Source organism: Bos indicus x Bos taurus, chromosome 9, assembly GCF_003369695.1.
Source record: "Bos indicus x Bos taurus breed Angus x Brahman F1 hybrid chromosome 9, Bos_hybrid_MaternalHap_v2.0, whole genome shotgun sequence".
Classification (NCBI taxonomy): domain Eukaryota; kingdom Metazoa; phylum Chordata; class Mammalia; order Artiodactyla; family Bovidae; genus Bos; species Bos indicus x Bos taurus.
The window spans coordinates 13,025,234-13,052,002 of NC_040084.1; the positions used below are offsets into that span (position 1 = coordinate 13,025,234).

The following is a 26,769-nucleotide window of genomic DNA, read 5'->3' on the forward strand; positions in this document are numbered from 1 at the left end:
AGTGAAAAAGACGCTAACAGTTTTTTTTCTATGACAAAAGAAACAAATTGATATTCCTCAATAGCAGTCTTTAAAGAGTTAAAAACTTTTTCAATGTTGTCAGTGAAAAAGCTGTTAACACAATAAATTTTTTTATGATAAAAGAAACAAGCTGATCTTTTTCAATAGCCTTTTATATTTACCAAATAGTATTTAGTACTTTAATACTTAACCTACTTTGAGATGAAACAGTGAAAGGATTTCATGGGACCAAAGTATGCAACAGCTATTTCTTACATTTAGATTAGCACCCCATGCTAGAACAAATCCTGGATAAATTCATCTCCATGAAAACATATGACTGATCGTGTTCCCTTACTTTCCCCTATACTTTTGTGTAGTTTTCTATTCCCTATATGATAATTACTATTAACATTTAGTATTTATATTTGTGTATAATTAGTTAGGCCCTCATTACCTAATCTTACATTATTTATTTATGCAGTAAGTTTCCTGGTGTTACTGATAGGCAGATTGGAGAGAAAAGGAAAGGTGAAAGTAGAAATTAACAAATTAGAAAATACGAGTTCAGTGAAAAACGACGGACTCCTTTTATTTTTGTGTGCACGGAGTCTTCCTTGCTATACCTCAGTTTTCTCCAGTTGGGGCGGGCAGACTTATTGCAGTGGCTTCTCTTGCTGCAGAGACAGGCTCTAGGCTGTGCTCTCAGTGGCTGTGGCACACGGGCTTAGTCGCCCCCAAGCATGTGGGATCTTCCCAATTCAGGGATCTAACCCACATCCCCTGTATTGCAAGGCGAACTCCTAACCACTGGAACACTGTATGTCAAATATAAACTCAAGTGTGACTGCATCTTCCTAAATTAGCAAATTTAAGCTGGTAGTTAAATTGAATAGATAAAACAGAAGAAACAGGAAAAGTAATCAAGGGCTTTCAAGAGGGTAAATCTAGCATACCAGAAATAAAGATGAAAACTCTTCCAACTCATGTAAAGCTAGGATGTGCAGTGTGCTGTGCTGTGACAGACCAGAACATTTTTCATTATACTCAACTATTATCAACCATAATTTATCAATTGCATTTATTAAACTTTAAGGAAATATCTTATCACTTATGGATAGGACTTCCGACTTTAAAAGTTCTCAGATCTTGAGAGTTGGAAAAAAGGGTATCAGGTAATGTTAGATAATTATTGTTAGCATGAGAATAGTATGAGGTAGGGAATTACTGGTTTGGGGAGGATGTTGATCTACTTAGGGATGAAGTATAGTAATACGTATAAATTACTTTGAAATGTTTTGCCAACACATAATGTGTGTACATGTAAGTAAAATTATACATGTATGTGAAAGTCAAAGTTGCTCAGTTGCGTCCAGCATATGCATATACATATGTCAAAGTGTTAGTCAGTTGTGTTCAACTCTGAGACCTCACGGACTAGGGCCCACCAAGCTCCTAATCCATGGGATTTTTCAGGCAAGAATACTGGAGAGAGTTGGCATTTCCTCCCCCAGGGGATCTTCCCCACCCAGGGATCAAACCTGTGTCTCCTGCATTGGCAGGTGGATTCTTTACAACTAAGCCACCTGGGAAGCCCAAAAGCTAGGATAACTGATAACAAAACTGAAAACATAGCATTAAATCAAGACAATCACTGAGGTCCAATAAAAACTCTCAACTCAGGTGGGCTTCCCTGGTTGGCAGTATTTGTGTTTATTGTTATTCACTAATGACAAGAGACAAAAACATATCCATGACTTCCCAGGCAAAAAGAACAGAACCTCAGTGTTTGGTACCCTTGCGGACATTTTCTTTCCCTTGGCTAATTTAAACCTGTATCTTTACCCTGTAATAAACTGTAACCATGAATATACTGGTTTAAGTTGAGTTCTATCTTCCAGTGACTTATCAAACCTAAGAATGATTTGGAGAACCTCCTCAAGCTGCAATTGGTGTCAGGACTGGTCTCAGGGGAACAGTCTTCCCCCTAACTATACAGTTGTTTAAACTGACCTAACACTCTTCAGTGATTCCCCTCCCTTTGAATATGGGTGGAAATAGTGACTTGCTTTCAACCAATTATGTGGTAAAGGTTATGAGATACACACGATTACATGTTCGCTGTTAGGTGAAATAAGACTGTTGCACCCTCTTGCTGGAGTTTTTCCCTCCCTTGCCAGCAGTGAACTGCTGACATGCTGGGGGCTGCCAATGCTGGCCGGTTCACACGGCAGGGAACTGAAGGCAGTTTCTAGCAGCTGAGGACAATCTCTGGCCAACAGTCAACAAGAAATTGAAGTCTTCAGTCTTACAACCATAAGAAACTGAATTCTCTGGGGAAGCCTCAGATAAGACTGCAACCCCACTTACACCTTGACTGAAGTCTTGTGAGATGTTGTGTAGACCCATCCCAGAAGCCTGTCCCAGAGAAATGGTGAGATAATAAATGTGTATTGTTCAAGCCACTAATTTCATGGTAAGTTTAATGCAACAGTAGAAAACCAATATAGCCAGTAGTTATAATATTACTTTGACTTCATAAATACAGCTGAGCAATATTCTCAAACTAAACTATGATTTTCTTTTCTTAGACACAATTTTTCCTGGAGTTAAAAGAAGCTTGGATTTTTTTGTTTGCCCGATTTTCTATTTATTTATCATACTATTTTCTATTTATTTATCACTGAAACTCTTCTCCAAATGTCCAATGATTAGTATGTTCAAACACATTTGGTTGTTAAACAAGATACATAAAATTGCACATAAGCATAAAGACTGATAAGTTCAAGAAGTAAATTTTAAAACCTCACTCACAAAAAGACACAAAAAATATAGACAATCCACACAGAAGTTAATCGTTACATGAGAATGACAACAAAATAAAATGATGATGAGAAAACAATAAAACAGCCAATAAGAAAATGTGCAAAATACATGAATAGAAAAAAGTTAACAAGCAGCAGCTCCCTCAAGTTGAATGCTGAGTAGAGGAGAGAGGGTAACATTTTCATACTCTTTCAGTTTTGTACAATACGTGTATTATTGCTTTTTCAGAAATACATATAAAGTATTACTGAAAGTAAAAGAAAATAAGTTATGTTTTATATTTAGCCATGTAGTAAAGTATCCTATATTTTTCTATAAAAGATAATCAATTTCCCAAGACATGCAGAACCGATTTTTTCATTTCCCTCTTACCTATCCTATCACATAGGACAGGACACTACTTCCAAATATATTCATATGTTCAATAAAATCTACCCCGTTCATAGAGGCAATGATCATTTCTAACATTGTCCCTTGCCACCTTCCACACATTTGTGCTAGGTCAGGAGTGCTGTTCAGTAAGTGCTTGATGAATTTAATTGAGGTGATCTGTATTTCGTCCTTTTCACCCCACTCTGATAAAGCTTTTATACTCTAAATACTTCTTTGTTTTTAAAAGATTTACTTATTTATTTATTTATGGCTGGGTCTTTGTTGCTGCATGAGGGCTTTGTCTAGTTGCAGAGAATGAGAGCTATTCTCTAGTAGTTTGAGGACCTTTCACTGTAGTGACTTCTCTTGTTACGGAGCACAGGCTCCACAGGCTCTAGGGGGTACTGTAGCACATGGGCTCAGCAGTTGCGACTTGCAGGCTCCAGAGCTCAGGCTCAGTAGTTGTGACACGTGGTGAGTTGCCCCGGGACATGTGGGATCTTCTCAGAGCAAAGATCAAACTCATGTCCTCTGCATTGGCAGGTAGATTCTTAACCATTGGACCACCAGGGAGACCCTTAAATACTCCTTTGCTTCTATTAAATAATCTCTTTTCTAGGATAATCCATCCTTTTATATTGATTAGACTTGATGAAGACAAACTGATGGCTGAATAATTATATTCATTTTAGTCAATCACTGTTGTGATACATTTCAATTATTATAAAGTCACTCTAATTCTTGGGTTCTTCTTAAAAATAAAATTTCAAAACTCATCAAAAACCGGAAATCCATTGTTTTGCTCATATTCAATTTGCTTTGACAGAAATTCTTTACTTGGCTTGCCAATTTCGTCTCGAGAGAAGAGATTGACATCAGGAATGAAATAGTGCTCAAGGTGTTCTGTCTTGAGACACTGAAGAAAGTATGTCACACAGTTATCAAAGCAGAGCTCCAGGTCTTTGTAGAGCCACCAACTGTCATGCGGGTTCTGGGTACAGACATGAAGGAAGGCAGTCTTCACATGATAAGAACAGAACTTATCCAGTCCCCTTTGCTTTCCAAACTTTTTTTTCAGTTGTTCTAAAAGGTATTTCATCAGCTTTAAACACTCTTTCCTGTTGAATAGAAAACAGAAGCATTTATTTTTATTTCTTTACAACCTTTTTCATTCCACAAACAACTTCAGGCATCTTACAGGAAAAACATACAAAGATGTAGTAAACAATACAGATATATAATACATTTTTTATAAAGACACAAAAAACAATAAAGGTATGTATGTGTGAGTGCGTGCTCAGTCACTTCAGTCCTGTAGGACTCTTTCTGACCCTATTTACTGTACCCCGCAAGGCTCCTCTGTCCATGGGATTCTCCAGGCAAGAATACTGGAGTGCGTTGCCATGCCCTCCCCAGGGGATCTTCCCAACCCAGGGATTGAACCCACATCTCCTGCATTGCAGGTGGACTCTTTATGCTGAGCTACTAGGGAAGCCCAAAGATATGTATAAATAATATAATTATTATATTATAAAACCTAATTATTTTTTCAAATACATACTTTAAAAGTTTCAAAAACATATTTTCTCCTTCCCTCTTCCCCATTCATAGCTCGTTTTTATTCTATTACGATTAATTCAACTACATGAAAACTAACAGATATTTTACATTATTCATCCAGTTTAGTATTTAGAAAAATCTTGTTTTAATTTTTATAAAATCATTGTCTTATTTTGATTTAGATTAATCATTCAGTTATTTTGGTAGCTGACAAAACTTAATGTTTATAAAATTATTAAGCCTTATCAACAATAGACTTTTCTTAATGCTTGCTTCAAAGCCTGCATGTGAAGCCTTAAAGAACCCTCTGTGCCCACACTTTGGGTATCCTTGGTTTAACCTTTTAACTTCTGTGATCCTTATTCTATTCAGCTTTGAAAGTGAAAGTGAAAGTGACAGTCGCTCAGTCATGTCCGACTCTTTGCAACTCCATGGACTATACTCAGTCCATGGAATTCTCTAGGCCAGAATACTGGAGTGGGTAGCCTTTCCCTGCCCCAGGGGATCTTTCCAACCCAGGGATCGAACCCAGGTCTCCTACATTGCATGTGGATTCTTTACCAGCTGAGCCACAAGGGAAGCCCAAGAATACCGGAGTGGGTAGCCTGTCCCTTCTCCAGCAGATCTTCCGGACCCAGGAATCAAACTGGGCTCTCCTGCATTGCAAGCAGATTCTTTACCAACTAAGCTATCAGGAAAGCCCAACTTGAGAAACTGAAATGAATGATTCTTTTCAAAACTCAGTTCTTTATGGTATGTATGCTAATCAAGAAAAATAATTACCCACATCTTAGTGCTGTTTCAAACTTGGCTTGTCATTCCCTGGCCTTCCTCATAGCTAAACCATCTCAAAGCAAGCACCAGCACCCAGTAAGAGTGGTCCTTTGGTCTCTTCCCATTATTGCAACATTATTATTCATTGCCTTGAACCAACCAGAACGTTAAGGCAAACCCAACTGTCATGGCTAGTATTCACACCCTCCACTCTTTCCTCCTCTCAGACGTCCATAGCATCCAGGCTCAGGTCTATGCTCCCCAGCAGTCCCTTTTTTTTTTTAAGATTATTTTTTTAATATGGACCATTTTTAAAGTCTTTATCAAATTTTGTTACAATGCTGCTTCTGTTTTATGTTTTAGTTTTTGTGCCTCAAGGCACACGGGAATCTTAGCTTCCCGACCAGGGATTGATCCCGTACCCTCTGCACTGGAAGCTGAAGCCTTAACCATGGGCCACCAGGGAGGTCCCAGCATTGCTTCTAACAACATTCTTTCCTTAGTCCCTTGGACCTGGCGTCCTTGGTTTCATGTTTACACTCCAATACCCCTGGTCAATCCAGCCATGTGCTGCCCCCAGGACTCAACCCATCAGTGGTAATCTTCAGGTTTCAACTATGGAGTCAGCAAAGAACTAAGCATTCTATTGGTATGTCTGTCATTTACAAAATAAGGAGGTTACCTGCAACATTTTACTCCTTCAGTTTCACAGCATGTTTTAGTTTGTCCATGATTTGTCAAAATGGCCTTTTCAATGTGAGAGAAGGACAGCCGCCATGTTTCTTCTTAATATCCAAAAGAAAAACATAAAAGCACTTTACCAAAAGCATCCAGTAACAAATATTTAAGTGATTTCCTTCATTAAAATATAATTCTGAAAAATTTCTAGGAGGAGACAGACCAAAAGAAGTGAACGGATAAATAATGTGCTTACATATTAAAACAAGTGATTTGACCAAGCAAACAATGGGCCAAGATAGAGAACAATTAGGGGAAGAAGTCAGAGCTTAATATAGTGAGCTATGGTAAGATCTATTGCTTTTTATGTGTTGCTAAATTCTGTTTGCTGATGTTTTGTCTCTATATTGTTTATTCTTTTATACTATCCTTGCAAAGTTTTAGTATTTATGCAAAATGAATCAGGGAACATTTCCTTTTTTTCTATTTTTGGAATTTTACGTAATAGAATGATTTCCCCTGTCTCCCCAAGTTTTACCATGGATAGCTCTGACCCATCCTATCACTGTTGAGTTTTAATACCAGGCATTGGTTTTAAAAGTCAATCAATTCATTTTAAAAGTCAATCAACACAACCTGTAGCATTAACAGAACAGGGGAGAAACATATGACCAACTCAACAGATGCAGAAAATGCAGCCAATAAAATTTAATATTCATTCATCGTTTAAACACCTTTCAGTAATTTAAATGCAGATGGAACCTTGATCTGATGATAGCAATATGATAATCTAACATAAAAAGTTGAAGTTTTTTCTTTGAAAACAGGAAGGTAGGCTGCTATCCTCATTCCGTTTGACATGCAATAGCTATCGTAGCAGGCACAGTAAGAGAAGGAAAAATAGGGTGATAGCACTGGAAAGAGAAAAACAAAGCCATCATTTCTGATCAATGATATAATCGTGTGTATAGAAAATACAAAAGAAACATAATGACAGGTATGTGTGAGTTCCATATATTCTTCAGTCTACTTATCTGTTTTACAATTTTTCATAATGTTACAACTGCCTATGAGTAAATCTGATAAAAGATATACAAAATTTCTGTGGAGAACATTCTAAAACTTCACTGAAAAGTATTAGAGGCAATCCAAATAAACAGAGATGTGCACCTGCACATGAATTAAAGACTCATTATTATAAATACATCACATCTCCCCAAATTCATCTGCAGATTCAATGCTCTCACAATCAAAACTCCAGAAAAAAATGTTTGTGGAACTTGACAATACCAACATTTTTATAAAAATAACAAAGGGTCAAGAATATCTAAAATGCTCTTGAAGAAGGACAGAGTGGGAAAGCAACTATTGAGACTTATAAAGTGACATTATGTATGACATAATGGTATATAGCCCATGGACAGACAAAGATTTTGGGGGGACAGAAAAAAGCATATAATACATACATAATATACAGATAATAAATATATGGAAAAGGTGGCACAGAGAGAGGTGTGCTCACTGCTGCTATATAAATCCATTTACAACAATCCATTCATGCCATTCTGGAAAAGGCAAACTCTGCAGAGATGGTAAACAGATCAGTGGTTGCCAGAGATTTGGGATGGGGAAGGTTGAGTAAGTAGAGGGACTTTTCAGGGAAGTGAAAACATTATGTAATTATAGATAATGATGCAATGCATTTGTCAAAACCAATAGGACTTCATGGCATGAAGAGTGAACCTTAACATACACAAACTGTTAAAAAAGTCATTTAAGATGGTCAAGGGATCTCAGGAAGGAATGCACACTGTGAAAAGGGGCTCTAACTGTATCACAAACATATGACACAACCTCCCTGAAGGGGCTGGGGGCAAAAGGTGTTGACTGAAGTTGCTTTGGAAACAGGGTCTGTAAGACTGAAGGTGAAAGGAACGGTACATGTGCCCCGTGCACACAGGGGAATGGGTTTGCAATTCTGAAGCGCTCATATGTGTGGGTGGGAACTGAACAAGGAACAATGGGCTAGGTGGGTGGCAGATGGTAGGAGCCAGGTTTCTCACTGTTGGAATGAAAGGTTACAGATAGCAAGGAGGGAGGGCAAGATGACCCACGTGGTAACGGATTACAGTTAGAGGCATCAGCATGAACTCATGTACCACTTGATACAAATACAGGTGGTGAGCTGTGCATATCCTGGGGATAGTATACATACACATATTTCCTTGCTCCCCTAGCTGAAAGGGATGACACCCTAGCAGCAGAACACACATAGCACCCAGATCACACTTCTACAGTTCTAGTATACATTCTACAATAAAATGATCCAGAAAGTTCCTTGGAGAAATGGCTGATTCTAGGACTGAAGCAGGAATTACGCAAGATGAGCCTGGAGCATCTTGTAGTGCCAGAAAGTGAATGAGTACTGAAAATAAAAACCAAAAAAACCACAATTATGGGACATATGTCCAAAGGATACAGGAGCCAACTGCAAGAGCTCCTGAAGACCAAAGCTAGAACAATTTAGGCAACAAAATGAAAGCAGTATTGAATTATAGCCCAAAATATGAGACAAATACCCATGAGTCCATACTGATATGGTTTAAGTAAACAGATTAGAGAGAAGAGATAAATCTCCCATGCAGAAGAATTCTGAATAATTTGTGTAAATACTCTGCTCTTAAAGAGGTGAGCTTAAGTGTGAGCTGTGCACAGTGACTTCCTTCTAAAACGCACAGTATGAAAAGGGGGGAAAGAGAAGATCTTAACAGGGAAGAAACCTGGCAAACACTCCCTGAGCCAGGAGATTAAGGTCCACACCAGCAGTGTTAAGTCAGGCCCACGATGTACCGTTGACGCAATGTTATGAGAACGGCACTTCATTTCTGTAGTCCTCCTCCCCCAAACCCAGAACTGCAATCTAATCACAAGAAAAACATGAGACACATGCCAAATGAGGGCTGTTCTACAAAATATCTGACTGGTACTCTTCAAAACTGTCAAGGTCACCAAAAACAAAGACTGAGAAACTGTCACAGTCAAGAGGAAACTAAGGAGACATGACGACTATATGGAACGTAGCATCCTACATGGGCTCCTGGAACAGAAGGAGGACATCAGGTAGAAACTAAGGAAATCTAAGTAACAGGACTACATTAATATTGGTTCATTAATTGTGACAAATGTGTCATATTAATGTAAGATGCTAAAATGGAAAATTGGTTATGCGGTATATAGGAATTCTCTATACTATCTTTGTACTTTTTTGGCAAATCTTAAACTATTCTAAAATTAAAAGTTTACTTTAAATAACGACATTGAGGTATCATTTCTCCCTTTTTTGAGTTATTGGCAAACATTCCAAAGTTTAATGAGTTCTGTTGATGAAGCTGAGGGTGAACTGGGTACTTTCCTACACGCAGCTGTTGGGAATGCAAATTGGTAATTCTGTATGGAGGTTACTTTGGCAATACTAGCAAAATTAGATATGGATTTACTATTCCTTGACAAACTGCAAAAATAGACTGTAAAAAGGAATGGGTGCTCAAAAAAACCCTTGGTGGGGTTTTTGAAAAGGTACACATACCTCAATGTTCACAGCCGCATTGTTCACAATTGTCAAGATATGAAAGTAACCCAAGTGTCCATCAACAGATGAATGGATAAAGCAGCTGTGGTGTATATACAGTGGAATACTACTCAGTCATTAAAAACAAGAATGAAATTTTGCCATCTGCAGCAACATGGACAGACTTGAAGGGTATTATGCGAAATGAAATAAGTCAGACAGAGAAAGACAAAAACACTCTATGACATGATTTTATACATGGAACTTAAAAAAATAAACTAGTGAAAATAACAATAAGATTCACAGATAAAAGACAATAAATGAGTGGTTACCAGTGGAGGGGGCAATACAGGGGTGAGGAAGTGGGAAAGACAAACTACTGGGCATAAGACTACAAGGATGTATCATCATACAACACAGGAAATATATAGCTAATATTTTGCAATAATTCTCAATAGAAAGTAACCTTTAAAAAGAGCATAAAAATTTTGTTAAAAGAAGAAATGAGTGCTGGTCTTCCATGGTAGCTCAGTGATAAAGAATCCGCCTGGCAACAAAGGATCGGCAGTAGACACAGGTTAGGTCCCTGATCTGGGAAGATCTCACAGGCCTTGGAGAAACTAAGCCCGTGCACCATAACTATACAGCCTGTGCCCCAGAGCCTGGAGGCCACGACCACTGAAGCCTGTGTACCACAAGAGAGCTGCCGCAACAAGAAGTCTGCGCACCACAGCTAGAGAGGAGCCCCCAGCTCTCCACAACCAGAGAAAAGGCTAAGGAGCAATGAAGACCCAACATAGCCAAAAGAAAGTAAATACATAGAAGTATTTTAAAAAACAAAAAAAGGAATGAGTGCTATCTCTATATAGAGCTATGGCGTGATAGCCAAGATATTAAGTAAAAATAGAAAAAATGTACTCATTATCTTAAAAAGGGGGTTGCATATAAATATATATACATACGCATATATATTACAGACAAAAAATGCTTGTACTTTTTAAAAACGAAAGGTAAACCCAAAACAATTAATGGATTTCCAATCGGGAAAGGAGAGAAGAGGGTAGAAGAAACATACAGGGAAGCTGTGTTTCCCTAAGAATACTTTTCTCTGTAGCTTTGACTTTGAGACCATATGAATGCTTTATAAATTTAAAAAACAAAACTAAATCAACATTTAAAATCCAATGTCTAAAATTAGAAACAATAATGAAAATGAATTTTAAGCATGCTGAGTTGGTTAGCTTAACCCACCAGGCTTCAGTAGCTGCAGAACATGAGCTCGGTAGTTGCTGCTCCAGGTCTTAGAGCTCAGGCTCAGTAGTTTGTGGTGCCTGGGCTTAGCTGCCCTGTGGCATGTGGGATCTTCCTGTACCAGGGATCAAACCCATGTCCCCTGCACTGGCAGGTGGATTCTTAACCACTGTACTACCAGGGATGCCCGAGAAAAATGTTATTTTAAAACAAGTTGTGGAATTAGCTAGAATACTTTACCCATAAACATGTCAGCATGATTTTCGGAGGTCAGTATTTATCTGTGTGTGTTTGATACTTAAGGTAAGATTTGCAAACAGTGAAACACACAAATCTTAAATATTGCATTTGATGAGTTTTGACAAATGACTATACCTGTGTAATTTAAGCCGTATCTGGAGTTAAAAAGTTATCATCACTCCAGAAAGTTCTCTTGTGCCCCTGCCTAATCAATCCAGTCACCTCAGGCAACCCATGTTCTAATTAAAAATAAAAAACTGTAGATAAATCTCGCCTGTTCTCAAATGTAATATAATTGAGCTTATACAGTACGGACCTTTCGTTTGTTTTCTTTCACCTGTCTTAATGTTTTTAAGACCCTCTTTTATCAGTAGTTCATTGATTTCTGTTGCTGAGTAGTATTCTAGTTTATAAACATTATATCCATTATCTTTTGATGGACTTCTGGGCTATTTACAGATTTTGGCTGTTATGTATATTCTTGTATAAATGTGTTATGGACTTCATGTTGGATTAGGGAAGACATATGTTTTACTGTATAAGAAACTGCCAGACTGTTTTTCAAAGTGATTGTACCATTTAACACTTCCATCAACAGTGTATGGATTATTCTTTTTAAATAAAGCTTTTCATGTTCATTGACTGGAATATCAGAACTGAAATTGATGAATAACTTTTTTGCATTTAAATGAATTTAAAATGTAGGCAGACAATTTAGATATTTGAGAACGCTGCAGTTTTACTGATTTTTTTTTCTATTTTAGCATTCTTTGCATACATTTTGACATGAGGTATTGATAAATGTGATGAAATGTATAGTCCTTGCCATGCTCATTAAGTATCATTGTGAAAATGATCTTTAATGCAAAGAAATATCTTCTAGTTTTATTTTATACATAATGATACTTGTATTTAGTTGATGTTCAATCTCTTTTGTTAGATAAAGTCAACTATGGATGATTACCAGTTTGAAGGAATTTGTATTTTAATGTTTGTACATTTTAGTGTAATAAAAACTATTATGTTTCAAGTCTTAAGGTCAGAAAATAAACTTAATATTTTGATTGTCTTTTTATCTTAACAAAAAGAACTGCAAATAAAGTTTATACTTTTAAAAAATAATTATATTCTTGGTAACAACACCTGTATTATTATTTTGATAACAATTTTTTTTCATTTTTTGATAATATCAAAATCATTATTTTTGATTCAAAAAAGATTGAAATTTTTGATAAAAAAATCAAAGTATATATTTTAAAATATACCTGTGACCAGGATATTTTTAATAAGATATTTGAAAAGAAAAAAGCTAATATAGGTGTAATACATACCTATCTATTGATAATACAAGTTATTTTCATTGCCCCTCTTAGCCACTCAGATACACACAGACATAGCCACAGGGTTTTGCCTAAATATGAATAATCTGAAATGAGGAGAGATGGAGACCAGCCAAGGGTGCCAGAGCAGAGGTCAGCTGAGTGCCTGACCGCCTCCACTTTTATCTTAGGCATGGATATGAGGAACTATCTAACCACACTGGCCTTTGTATAGCCACATGGCCACTGAAGCATGCTTCCTCATCTCTAGGCTGATGGGTCTCCCAGTCACCCCCAAGGTAGTTGGCCAAGGGCCACAAAGAGAGCAGTATGGGTCCTGTTGAAATTTCTGTATCACATGCAATGAGGGTTTCTTGGGATAGCCCTGCTAGAAACTGTACACCCTTCTCCAGAAAGTTATATTCCTTTCACAAAATCATGATACATGTAATTCCTTCTTATAAACAACTTTTCTTACAGAAAATGACTCCTACATATATGCAATATAAAGTTATGAGGTGTGTCCACAAAACAAGCCACCAAACTAAGCATGATGGACGATTTCTTGGATATGTTCATTTGTTATCTGATCTCATCTGTTATCAGATAACTTGGCTTCTTTTGTTATCTGTCCTCCAATTTCCTTGGAGTCCAGCAGTAGTAGGTGCTAAAAGTCCTTTATAATTTATGAGAGAAAAAGAAAATAATCGGTGAATTTTTTTTCTACCTCAGAAGATATCACCATTATTCAGCTTCACCTGTAGACTATCTCAGCCCAGTCTTCACAACTTGAATGTTACCCAAGACCACCACCTGAAAACCTGTCCTGACCCAGAAAGCCACAGTACACGGGTGAGGAGACCCAACCAGTGGGCAGAATCACAGCTGAGGCTGCAAGGAAGTTCTGCCAGCGGCATGGGGAGCCGTAGAAGCAGACAGAGGAGAGAGGAATGAGGCTGGAGTGACAGCTGAGGCTCTGGTGATAATATCAGGAATACACAGCTGCCATTAACTCAACTAGGGATTCTACAAGCACTGCCTCATTTTTATCTTCCCAGAATCTTTCAAGTAGTTTTGATTAACCCACATATGCAGATGACCAAAACAGGTTTAGAGGGGCTTGATAACTAGCTCCAGATCACACACCTAATGAGGGAAGAAGCCTCAGGATTCAAATCCAGGGCAGTCAGATTGCAAGGCCAGTCCTGCTTTTCTTTACTAGCAAGAAACAAACAAAAACAACATTCAAACGCGGGCTAGTAAACATTTTAAAGCTGAGTATTTGATATTACTATTAAAATTATGCCCTTTGCAATTCCATCTCTCACCAAACTCCCGTCTTGGCCCAATGGTTCTTGAAATGCCAACAGCACCAGTTGATCTTTCACTGCCCTAGAACGTAACATTAACGACTCTTCTATCTATGGATATCTTTACGTAAAGCTTCATAATCAAGATACCTTGGAAAAGACTTCCTTCCTTTGCGTGCTTGGGTACCAGGTAAAATGGCTGTCGTTTTAGATTGTCCTTAACTTTTGTTCCAAGCCAGTTACTGATGGGCAGGCCTTTCTGGGTGCTAGCAGGCCAGCTGCTTTTTGACTCCAAAGCCAGGATTATATCCACAGATATTTCTCTAGGTTTTCTAATCAGAAGTGTTACAGCAGGGCTCCCTCTTTTCTTCCTCTCCATAATGACATCAGTATCTGTTTAAAGATATAATAAGGAAGAAAGGGCTTATCAATCCATTTTTCTCTGACAACACAGGAAAAATAATTATAATTGGAGACCTGTAAATACTAACTGTAAGACAAAAATTAGTTCTAAAGAAGAAAATGACCCCACAAGGCAGTGTTTTACTCATTTAACCAGTATTGATTGATACCCCTCATGCAGTGGGGGTATCATCAAGATTCTGTTTCATATATAAAACAAGGAGCCCCCAAGGATTGTGGGATCTGGGAGTGCTGTGATTAAATTTTCATTTCAATTTGTGTTTGGCAGTTGGAGGAAGGCCTGCATATGAGGTCGGATGAGCAGCACGAAGGAGAGACGTGATTTAGAAGACCTCACCAGGAAGTCCCTAGCAGTCCAGTGGCTGGGACTCTGAGCTGATGCTGTCAAGGGTGGGGGTTCAAACCCTGGTCTGGTAACTAAGATCCTACAAGCCATGTGGGGCAGCCAAATTAAAAAAAAAAAAGATCACAGCAACAGACCAACTCAGAGGGCAGAGGCCTGTCGTACAGAGAGGCAGTGAGCATTAAGACACAGGGAGCAACTGTCATTCACTGTAGCATGATTCACAACAGCCAAGATATGGAGACAATCCACTGACAGATGAATAAGTAGAGACTGTGGCATATACAGACAATGGAATATGATTCAGCCGTAACAAGGAAGAAAATCCTGCCATTTGTTAACAATGTGGATGAATGTGGAAGTCATTCAGTTCAGTCACTCAGTCGTGTCCAATTCTTTGCGACCCCATGGACTGCAGCACGCCAGGCTTTCCTGTCCATCACCAACTCCCGGAGCTTACTCAAACTCACGTCCATGGAGTTAGTGATGCCATCCAACCATCTCATCCTCTGTCATCCGCTTCTCCCACCTTCAATCTTTCCCAGCATCAGGGTCTTTTCAAATGACTCAGTTCTTCACATCAGGTAGCCAAACTATTAGAGTTTCAGCTTCAGTATCAGTCCTTCCAATCAGGACTGATTTCCTTTAGGATAGACTGGTTGGATCTCCTTGCTGTCCCAGGAGCTCTCAAAAGTCTTCTCCAACACCACAGTTCAAAAGCATCAATTCTTTGGTGCTCAGCTTTCTTTATAGTCCAACTCTCACATCCATACATGACTACTGGAAAAACCATAGCTTTGACTAGATGGATTGTTGTTGGCAAGTAATGTCTCTACTTTTTAATATGCTGTCTAGGTTGGTCATAGCTTTTCTTCCAAGGAGCAAGTGTCTTTTAATTTCATGGCTGCAGTCACCATCTGCAGTGATTTTGGAGCCCAAGAAAATAAAGTCTGTCACTGTTTCCACTGTTTACCCATCTCTTTGCCATGAAGTGATGGGACCAGATGCTATAATCTGAATGTTGAGTTTTAAGCCAACATTTTCACTCTCCTCTTTCACTTTCATTGAGAGGCTCTTTATTCTTTGCTTTCTGCCATAAGTGTGGTATCTGCATATCTGAGGTTATTGATAATTCTCCCAGCAATCTTGATTTCAGCTTGTGCTTCATCCAGTCCAGCATTTCACATGATGTACTCTGCATAGAAGTTAAATAAGCACAGTGACAATATACAGCCTTTACTTACTCCTTTGCCGATTTGGAACAGTCTGTTGTTCCATATCCATTTCTAACTGGATACAGATTTGACCTGCATATAGATTTCCTAGGAGGCAGGTCAGCTGGTCTGGTATTCCCATCTCTTGAAGAATTCTCCACAATTTGCTGTGATCCACACAGTCAAAGGCTTTGGCATAGTCAATAAAGCAGAAGTAGATATTTTTTTGGAACTCCCTTGCTTTTTTGAATGTTCAGCAGATGTTGGCAATTTGATCTCTGGTTCCTCTACCTTTACTAAATCCAGCTTGAACATTTAAGAGAGGCTGACATGGTCTAGGCTTGAGGCCTCAAGGTCTTAAAGGGATTAAGATGAAAGTATGAAAGGAAAGAAAGGAAGAGGGAGCAGAGTGAACCAGATACAAGCAAACCTTTGGGGAGGATGGACCCTTGCCCAGCCAGTGACACAGAGGGAGAGGGAGCTAGAGCCTGGGGAACAAAGCTCCACCAGAATGCTGGAGTCCCCTCCCAAGGAAGGGGCAGAGCAGGGCGAGAGACAGGAGCAGCCCCAACCCCGCCCACTTCCTATCCAGTCTCAGCGTCCTGGGCAGGCCATCTGAGTGCTTCCCATGTGTCAGTGTGTGTAATACCTGCACTGAAACCCTGCTTGTGGGAGCAGGTAACTCAGCTGTCACTCAGCCCTGTTTTCCAGGTTTGAGCATGACCCCTCCATCTCAGGAAACATGCGCGCCACTCAGAAGACACTCGGGGACAGCCCTGACGGTCCAGTGGCTAAGATGCCTCGCTCCCAATGCAGAGGCTGAGAAGCACTGGAGCATCTTTGAGGAGCTACCCCATGTCCGGGCAGGGGAGAAGCCCCAGCAAGACAGTAGGAGGGGCAAAATTACATTTAGAATCAAACCCCATACCTGCCAGAGATGCTCAGAGGGCTCAAACAAACCTTGTGCACACCAGGACCCAAAGACCCCACAGAGACTGAGACAGAACTGTGTTTGAGTGTCTCCTGCGGAGGTACAGGTCAGCAGTGGAAGTCATTGTGCTAAGCAAAATGCATGACCTCATTTATACAAAGAATCTAAAAAAGTCGAATACATAGCAGCAGACTGTACAACAGTGGTTACCAGTGGTGGGCAGGTAGGGAAAATGGGAAGACGTTCATCAAAGAGTACAGAGTTGCAGTTATATAGGGCGAGTAAGTCTAGAGATCTAACATACAGATCTTACAGTACTGTTAATACTGTTAATACAGTACTGTTAATACAACTGTACTGTTTATGGGCATTGTGCTAAGAGAGTAGGTTTCAGATACTCTCACTTCACACACAAAAGGCAACTCTGCGACAAGATGCTAATTAGCTTGACCGTGCTAGTCAGTTCATTATGTGTATCAAAACATCACGTTGTACACCTTGATTATGGACAATTTTTATTAAAAAAAAAAAAGACCCATGTATTGGAAGTGAAAGCAATAAAGAGGTTCAAATTAATAGAACTGGTAGATAAAACTGAATCTGTGAGGTAAGGGAGAAGGTAGGAGTCGGGGAGGCCATCTCGTGATGCTGGCCTGGGAAATGGTTGACGCTGAGTCTACTGTTCAACACAGAGTTGGCTGAAGGAAGAAAGACTGGACTGAGATGAACTTCATTTCATCTACACTGAGTTCTAGGTGCATGTGGGACACCCAACTGGAGATGGCCACTGGCTAGAAATTTGGGAAAGGCTTCTAGAGGACAGATACTGGCTTTGGGGGGCGGGGTGTACAAGCAGTAGTGAAAGACCTCTCCCAGATAAGACTTTCGGAAAGGACGACAATGCGAGAGAGGACATATCTCCAAGGAGAAAATCCCACCGCATACCCTCATTTTCTTTGTCACTAAATCCAGAAACCCACTTCCTTCTTACCCATGACGTCTCCTTTAGTCCTATTACCACCTAGGAGTGTCCATCCACTTTTCAGAGGCCCCCCAACACATGGTCTCTGGATCCCTTCCTTCTTACCTCGCTCCTTCCATCGCTCCCTCTCCTGCATTGGTGGCCTCCCCTCCTACCGGATCATTCCTGTCTTCACACAAAGGGGATCCAGTGTCTCTCATCCTAAAGGACACTCTCCGTTGACCCTGCATCTATGCTGCCTCCCCACTTACCCATCCTTCTTCCTTTGCAGCCAACACTTTCTAAAGAATTACCATTATGCTGTCTCTACAGCATCCTGACCCTTCTCTCTCACGTGCTGAGGACTCCACTGAAACTTCTGAGTCAAACTTACCGACAATCCCAAAAAAACAAACCGAACCAAGTGCAAACATGATCTGGACGTTAGTGCGCTGTAAACACTGAGCACTCCTGCAGAACACGCATAGTCTCCTTTTGCTCCCTCTCTTCTCTCCAGCCCCTAATGAGATCCTCTTCTTATCACTCTGCTTAATACTGCAATTTCCCCCCGGGCCATCCCCCAGCATTCCTGAACCCTCTCATTTTACTATACTTTTTCACCATAGGATTCTCTTAACTTATCCAAAGCCAAACTCTCAACTGCCTTCTTAAACTATCTTCTTCACAGAAGTCAGAGCAAATTTTTAAAAGCATGAAGCCAATCAATCATTAATGAATGAAAGTCACTCAGTCATGTCTGACTCTTTGTGACCCCATGGACCTTGCAGTCCATGGAATTCTCTAGGCCAGAATACTAGAGTGGGTAGCCCTTGCCTTCTCCAGGGGCTCTTCCCAACCCAGGGATGAACCCAGGTCTCCCGCACTGCGGGCAGATTCTTTACCAGCTGGGCCACAAGGGAATCAATGACCCTCTAATTAAGACCTGAATTCTCAATGGAACATGGCATAAAATCTGAACTCCTTTCCAGGATCCACAAGTCCTCCTAGAATCTGGCCCATAGCCACTTTTACTTCATTTCATGTCACTCCTCCCCTTGTCCACATGGCCCTCTTTTTGCTCCTTGAGCTTATCAAGCTCTTTTCTGCCACAGGGCCTTACTCCACCACCCACTCTATCCCAACTGCTACCACGTCTCCCAGTTCATTCCCTTCAAAGCACACACTGTAATTTGCTTTTGCAAATTCAGGAGGGGAGTCCCACTGATTTTACTCAACCACCTATACCCAAGGGTGCAGGCAGCTTCTCAGCAAATATTCAGTGAAGATCAAAATAGAGCCAACTGGAAATTCTCTGGTGGTCCTGTGGCTAGGACTCTGTGCTTTCACCACCAGGAGCCCAGGTTCAATCCCTGATCAGGGAACTAAGATCCCACAGGGCCACATGGTGCGGCTAAAAAAAACAAAAGCAAACAAAAGAGAGCCAATCAGCATTTAGGATGAATACCAAGAAAATGCAGTAGACGAAAATTAAGAGCAAAAGCTTGTTTCTAGAAGGTAGTCTGGGCTTCCCAGGTGGTGCTAGTGGTAAAGAATCCGCCTGCCAATGCAGGATACATAAGAGACACGGGTTCAATCCCTGAGTCAGGAAGATCCCCTGGTGGAGGGCATGGCACCTACTCCAGTATTCTTGCCTGGAGAATCCCATGGACAGAGGAGCCTAGTGGGCTACAGTTTCTGTAGGGTCTCAAAGAGTTGGACACAACTGAAATGACTTGGCATGCATGTAGTCAACAGTCTACTGCAGGGAAATCAAAAAAGATCAGGAGAAGAAATTAGTGCATATGATTAGACCTTAAAGAATCAAAAGTCAAAGATCTTACCTTCAATATGTTTAATTTCTTCCTTAATGATTTTCCTGAATTTGAACAGCATCTTAGAAGCCGATAAGATTCCCCCTTCTAAGAACTGATCCAGAGGACTTCCTTTGGGATTTCTTTTGAATTTCACAAAGTAATGAGCACTACTGTTGCAATATTCTTCCAGCTGAATTCGGGGAACCTCCAGTGTGAACATAAGATCAAATTCATTAGGAGCAGAAATCTAAGAAACAGGAAAAATAGCACTGATTGTGTTTGCCTGTAAATATGTTCCAACCCACTACAATCTTTTTCATGAAATTTCCACTTAAAATCATACTGTGAAAAGCAAGATTCCTAATATTTATACCCACTGAGACTAGTAGAGCTGGGAAAATATTATTGGTTTCAATTTTCAGGTTCTATACTCATTTATAAAAACTATACTCATTTTTAAAAACAATTTAAAATAATATTCAAGGTTTAAAATCTGTACCAGTTTTTTTCCCTGAGTTCAAAGCTTGATAAAATTAAAGACCTTTAAGATGCCACCTTTTATGTCACAAGCTACACACTGAGCCACCCTCCTGTCACTGGTCTCAAAAATGTGTGTAGTTACTTCCTGGCTAGTTGATCAAGGCCCCTTGCCTTACAGCTGTCATCCAAATTAAGTGTTAGCTCCAAGTCACACACTAACTAAATAGTGTCTTTGAACCACAGCATTTTAAAAGCTTCAGGGTATTTCCTTGAAGTCCTGTGGTTAGGACTCCAAGTTTTTGCTGCCAAGGGCACATGTTCAGTCCCTGGTGGGGGAACTAAGATATCAAAAGCTGCACAGCATGGCTAAAAAATAAATATCATCATATATATAAAGAGCATCAAAGAATCTTCTTCATCACCACAATAATAATGATAGCAATTATAATCAATGATTACTTTCTTATATTAAAAATGCAGGGACTTCCCCAGTGGTTAAGAATCTGCCTTGCAATGCAGGGCACATGGGTTCAATCCTTGTCAGGGGATTAAGATTGCACACGCCGTGGGGCAGCTGGGCCCAAGACCTGCACCTACAGAGCCTGTGCACTCCAGTCTGTGTGCCACAACTCCACAGAAGCCCACATGCCACCGCATAAGATCCCATGTGCTGCAACTGAGACCCCATGGAGCCAAAATAAATTAAAAATAAATAATATTTTAAATGCACAAGTCTTTCACTCATTAGTGGTAAGCTTCAAACACAGCTACTGGACTGTCTTATTGAACACAATTATCTGGTGGCCGTATGTTTTTTGCCCCCCACATCAATGTGGCTAGTCCACATTGAGATGTACAGGTGCTGTGTGAACTATATCCTCTCCAAATTCATATACTGAAGCCCTAGCCCTCAATGTGACTATACTTGGGAGACAGGGCTTTTAGGAATTAATGAAGGTAATGAGATCATAAGGGGTAGGGTCTTAGTTGACAGGACTGGTGGACTTATAAGAAGTGAGATCAGTCATGTCTCTCTGAACACGTGCTGAGGAACACGGTGAGGATACAGGAACAAGGTCTGCAAAGCAGGCTGAGAGCCCTCACCAGAACCTAGCCATTTTGGTACCCCAATCATGGACTTCCAGCCTCCAGAACTGTGAGAAAATAAATGTCTGTTGTTTAAGCCTCTCAGTCTATGACATTTTGTTATGGTAGCCCAAGCTGACTAGGAGATACTACAAGGGTTAAACAAACACTTGAAGTGCCATCCATGGGAATGAAGTACAAGCCTCTGAAAATCCACTCCTCCAGAAATGGTCAAATTCAGCTTTTTCAGATCTCTGTAAATTAACCAAATGGCCTGCAACAATCCAAGGAGGATTTATTCAAGAAAAATGGCTGAATCTCAGTAAGGACAGTGAGCCTTGTGGACATTCTAAATTCTACATTCTACCGCCATGCCCAGCAGCATTCCCACTTCTGATCAGAAACCTCCATCAAGAGTAGCCACGACCCTGACTTCTAACAGCAAATGTTAGGTTTGCCTGTTTGGGAACATCATATAAACTAAATCATATAGTAGGAACTCTTTACATCTGACTTCTTTCATTCATCATTGTGAGACTCATCCAGATCACTATATCTATAGTGGCAGTTCTCATTCTTTATAGTATTCCAATCAATTAATGGAATATACCAAAATAGATTTATGTATTCTGTTGTTGAATATTGTTTCCAATTTTAACTACAAATAGTTCTGAGTTTAATTATTATAGTTATTCTGAGCATTCTTACATATGTCTTTGGGTGGCCATGGGCACTCATTTCTATTGGATATACACCCAGAATAGGACTGCTGGACCATAGGATAGGCAAACCTTTAACTTTAGAAAAAAATTTTAGTTTTCAAAAGAGGAAGTACCAACTTATCCTCCCATCATCAACATAAAGGAATTTCAGTTGCTTCACATCTTCCTCAAACTTGGAATTGTCAAAATTTTAAATTTAAAATTTAACATTTAAAATTTTAGCTCAATGAGCAAAAATTAGGTCCATGTGGACAAGAGGAAGATGACATGAAACAAAGCTGAAGAGGAGGCCATGGCCCAGATTCTGCGAGGACATGTAGATCCTGGAAAGGAGTTCAGATTTATTCCACTGTGTTCATTGAGAATGTAGGTTTTAGTTTTATATTTTTGAAAATTTACTCTGGCCTCTGTGGAGAAGATATTACAAGAAGGCAAATAAGGAGATCAGAAAGGCAAAAGTTCAGGTGAAAGATGGTGGCTTAGATGGGGGTGGGGGTCAGGTGCTGGGGATTGACAAAAAGAACATATGAACTGGCAAGCCCACAGGGATTTCTACAAGAAAATTTCCAGATTTTCACCCAGAATTTGATACTACATACAATAAAATGCATGAATGGAAATGCATCAATATGAATCCAAGTGAAAGAGTTAATGAGAAGTATCTTTTACTTCTCAAAGTAATGGAATCAATTCAGAAAGTTTGGAACCCCATTTTGAAATTCAAGTGCATGCATAAAATAAAAAATACACCAAAATAACAGTGAACAAAATAAAAAGCAATAATATTGTTCTTTTATGTGCTTTTCTGAATTTTCCAGGGAAATCAACACAGAACAGTGGCAAATACAGGAGAGGCTGAGGACAGAGGTACAGAGGGTTAGTACTGCTGTGCCATGGTCTACTGGAGGGCAGGCAGTGGGTCAACTCTAAAATGAACATGAAGACCTTTTAGAATCAATTTTTAAAAATCAATATATGTTTTAGATAAAACAAATTTCATTGGATTTCTTTTCATCAGCTTGATTTTAAAAAGGAGACTTGTGAATGGATAACAAGGAACTCTGCTCAATATAACAACCTAAATGGGAAAAGAATTTGAAAAAGAATAGATACATATATATGTATAAATGAATCATTTTGCTGTACTCCTGAATCTATCACAACACTGTTAATCAACTATACTCCAATATAAAATAAAGTTTTTAAAAAAATAAATAAAAATGAGAGTGATTCTGACTGGACACCGCTCTCTAAATGTCTTAATTGTCCTTGAGTTCTAACTAATAACTTTCTCTTTTCCTTTGAACCATGCATAGAACTGAACAGTTTGATATTTATGTAATAAGAATCATGCTCTAGACAGATAGTCTGATATAAGTTTTGCTCATTTGGCTTTCAAGTAGCTTTAGATGAAATTATGAGTGGTCTTCAGTGTTAAAAGTATTTAAGATCTAAAACCAGATACATACACTACATCTTCCTGTGATAAATATCACTGCATGTGTGACTGCTCAGTCCTGTTCAACCTGTTGGGACCCCGTGGTCTGTAGCCTGCCAGGCTCCTCAGTCCTTGGAATTTTCCAGGCAAGAATACTGGAGTGGGTTGCCATTTGCTACTCCAGAAGAACAGTACAAAAAAAAAAAAAAAGTCTTAAAAAAAAAAGTCTTAATGACTTGGATAACCACGATGGTGTGGTCACTAACCAGAGCCAGACATCTTGGAGAGTTAAGTCAAGTGGGCCTTAGGAGGAATTACTACAAAGCAAGCTAGTGGAGATGATGAATTCCAGCTGAGCTATTTAAAATCCTTCAAGATGATGCCGTTACAAGTGCTTCACTCAAACTGGCAGCAAATTTGGAAAACTCAGCAGTGGACACAGGACTGGAAAAGATCAGTTTTCATTTCAATTGCAAAGAAGGACAAGGCCAAAGAATGTTCAAACTATGTGCATCCATTTCACATGCTAGCAAAGTAATACTCAAGATCCTTCAAGCCAGGCTTCAGCAGTAAGTGAACCAAGAACTTCCAGATGTACAAGCTGGATTTAGAAAAAGCAGAGGAACCAGAGATCAAATTGCCAACATCTGCTGGATCACAGATAAAGCAAGAGAATTCCAGAACAACATCTACTTCTGCTTCACTGGTTATGCTAAAGCCTTTGACTGTGCGGATCACAACAAATTGTAGAAAATTCTTAAAGAGATGGGAATACAAGACCACCTTACCTGCCTCCAGAGAAATCTGTATGCAGGTCAAGAAGCAACAGTTAGAACGGAACATGGAACAACGGACTGGTTCCAAATAGGAAAAGGAGTACGTCAAGGCTGTATATTGTCACTCTGCTTAATTAACTTCTATGAAGAGTACATAATGCAGATGATAGGCTGGATGGAACTCAAGCTGGAATCAAGATTGCAGGGAGAAATATCAATAACCTCAGATATGCAGATGATATCACCATCTGGCAAATTATACCACCTAATGGCAGAAAATGAAGAGGAACTAAAGAACCTCTTCATGAAGCTGAAAGCTAAGTGAAAAGCTGGCTTAAAACTCACCATTAAGAAAACTAAGATGATGGCATCCAGTCCCATCACGTCATGGCAAATAGAAGGGGAAAATATAGAAACAGTGACAGATTTTATTTTCCTGGGCTCCAAAATCACTGTGGACAGTGACTGCAGCCATGAAATTAAAAGATACTTGCTCCTTGGAAGAAGAGCTATGACCAACCTAGACAGTGTATTAAAAAGCAGAAACATCACTTTGCCAAAAAACGTCCATCTAGTCAAAGCTATGCTTTTTCAGTAGTCATGTATGGATGTGAGAGTTTGACCTTAAAGAAGGTTGGACCTGTGAAGAACTGATGCTTTCAAACTGTGGTGCTGGAGAAGACTCTTCAGAGTCCTTTGGACAGTAAAGAAATCAAACTAGTCAATCCTAAAGTAAATCAACTCTGAAAGTTCATTAGAAGGACTGATGCTAAAGCTGAAGCTCCAATACTTTGGCCACCTGGAAGAGCTGACTCATAAGAAAAGACTGATGATGGGAAAGATTGAGGGCAGGGGGAGAAGCGAGAGACAGAGGATGAGATGGTTCCACGGCATCACACAATGAATGGACAGGAGTTTGAACAGACTCCCAGAGATGGTGAAGGACAGGGAAGCCTGGTGCGCTGCAATCCATGGTGTGGCAGAGTCAGACAAACACGACTTAGTGACCGAACAAGAACTACTCCAGGGGATCTTCGCCATCCAGAGATCGAATTCAGGTCTCCCACATTGGCAGGCGGATTCTTGACCACTGTGCTAACCAGGGAAGCTCAAATAGAACTGTTCAGTTCAGTCACTCAGTCGTGTCCGACTCTTTGCGACCCCATGGACTGCAGCACGCCAGGCCTCCCTGTCCATCACCAACTCCCGGAGTTTACTCAAACTCATGCCCATTGAGTCGGTGATGCCATCCAACCATCTCATCTTCTGTCGTCCCCTTCTCCTCCCGCCTTCAATCTTTCCCAGCATCAGGGTCTTTTCAAATGAGTCAGCTCTTCCAGGTGGTCAAAGTATTGGAGTTTCAGCTTCAACAATGAACTTCAAATAGCACTGAGTCCACACCAATAAAATGAGCAGCCATATAGCGTTCCAAGTTGTGACCAATAAAAATGAGCAGCCGTATAGGGTTCAAAATGGTGTAAAACATTCTCTGACGGTGCAGTTTACAATCTAAATGGAAAGCCAAAACAAATCAGCGTTTTAATGAGGTGTCACAGACCACTCAAGCATTACTTCCGAAAGGAAGTGAGGGGCGCGCAGGAGGTGGGTATTCTCCCGGGAACTGCGGAGGAGGCGCCCGGCGACTCACCTTCACTCGCTCGTAGTAGCTCCCTGTGCGGAGCAGGTCGACGCCTTTGAACTCCGACTCGCGGCTGTTCAGCCGCCGCAGCAGGTGGTCCCCCAGCCTGTTCACCACCTCCGCCGCTACGGATATCTCCTGACGGCTCAACTTCAACTTCTCCAGCACGGCCCGGGGCTTCCAGGCACCGGGCGCCTCCTCCCTTCGCCCGAGATGCGGAGAGGGGGCCCGCGGGCCGAGGCCGGGGCCTTCCGGGGGCCCGGACTGGGGTCTCCGCGCCCGAGCGGAGCTCGCGGTTCCCCGGCTGCGAGTCGAAGCCCTGGGCAGGGGGTGCCCGGGGGCCGCGGGAGGCTCTGCGTCCGCGGTCGGAGCCGCCGGGCCCTCCGCCTGGTCCTCGGCGCGGGCTGCCCGCGCGCGGACCTGCGGCTTCTCCCGAGGGTCCAGGCGGCTCTTCTCCCTCCGGGAGCCCGACGCCCCAGCGGCACCGCACCTGCGTGCGCCGGGCCGGGGGGCCTCGGGGACAGCCGCGGGCTCGCTGGGCTCCGCGGACAAGCCGCCTTCCACGCACGGCGCCGAGACCCCGGAGGCGGTTTCCGAAGCTTTCCGCGTCGCCTTTCGCCGCGGTGGGGCCATGGCTGGCGTTCTCTTGTTCCCCTGAGGGAGACCAGCTCCGGGAACTGGCGGCGCAGGAGGAGGAATCGGCAATCGCGGTAGGAAATGAAACTTAAAAATGTGGCGGGAAATGAGCGAACGCGGTGGGACGCACGCGCGGAAAACCTGACGGGGCGGGGCGGGGCGGTCACGCAGAGGCACGCCTCCGCCTCGGAAGCGCGGGCCCACGCCGGCCCAGGAGTCCGCTGGATTTCCTTGCTTCGAGCGCTGCCTTGTGGCTTGGGAACTAGGCAGAACCGAACCCAGGAAAGCGCAAAAGAGCTTCCCGAGCTTTGAAAGCGAGAGGGGTTTAATGGCGTGTCGCCCAAGAACATTTGGGAAAAAACTATCTCACATATTCGGAGAAGGCAATAGCACCCCACTCCAGTACTC

At 41.0% G+C, this 26,769-nt stretch overlaps 1 protein-coding gene across 2 annotated transcripts; it reads right to left on the reverse strand.

Moving 5' to 3' along the window:
* Positions 1-1,689: 1,689 nt before the first annotated feature.
* On the reverse strand, positions 1,690-26,479 carry CGAS (cyclic GMP-AMP synthase). 2 transcript variants are annotated; one of them, XM_027550940.1, is made up of 5 exons: positions 25,735-26,479; positions 19,612-19,789; positions 14,049-14,291; positions 6,215-6,317; positions 1,690-4,316 (listed from the first exon to the last, which is right to left on the reverse strand). In XM_027550940.1, the coding sequence occupies exons 1-5, from the start codon at positions 26,356-26,358 to the stop codon at positions 3,965-3,967; spliced, it is 1,500 nt and encodes a 499-aa protein (XP_027406741.1). In that variant the 5' UTR covers positions 26,359-26,479; the 3' UTR covers positions 1,690-3,964. The 2 variants fall into 2 exon arrangements, with proteins under 2 accessions (XP_027406741.1, XP_027406740.1); XM_027550939.1 differs by having other exon boundaries at positions 19,612-19,831.
* Between the last annotated feature and the right edge of the window lie 290 nt (positions 26,480-26,769).

Coding starts and splice junctions, on each gene's coding strand:
- CGAS (XM_027550939.1), bottom strand. CDS start 26,358: ATGGCCCCACCGCGGCGAAAGGCGACGCGGAAAGCTTCGGAAACCGCC. Junction 19,832..25,734: donor GCTACTACGAGCGAGTGAAG/GTGAGTCGCCGG, acceptor CCTGTTTCTTAG/ATTTCTGCTCCTAATGAATT. Junction 4,317..6,214: donor GAAGGAGTAAAATGTTGCAG/GTAACCTCCTTA, acceptor TCTATTCAACAG/GAAAGAGTGTTTAAAGCTGA.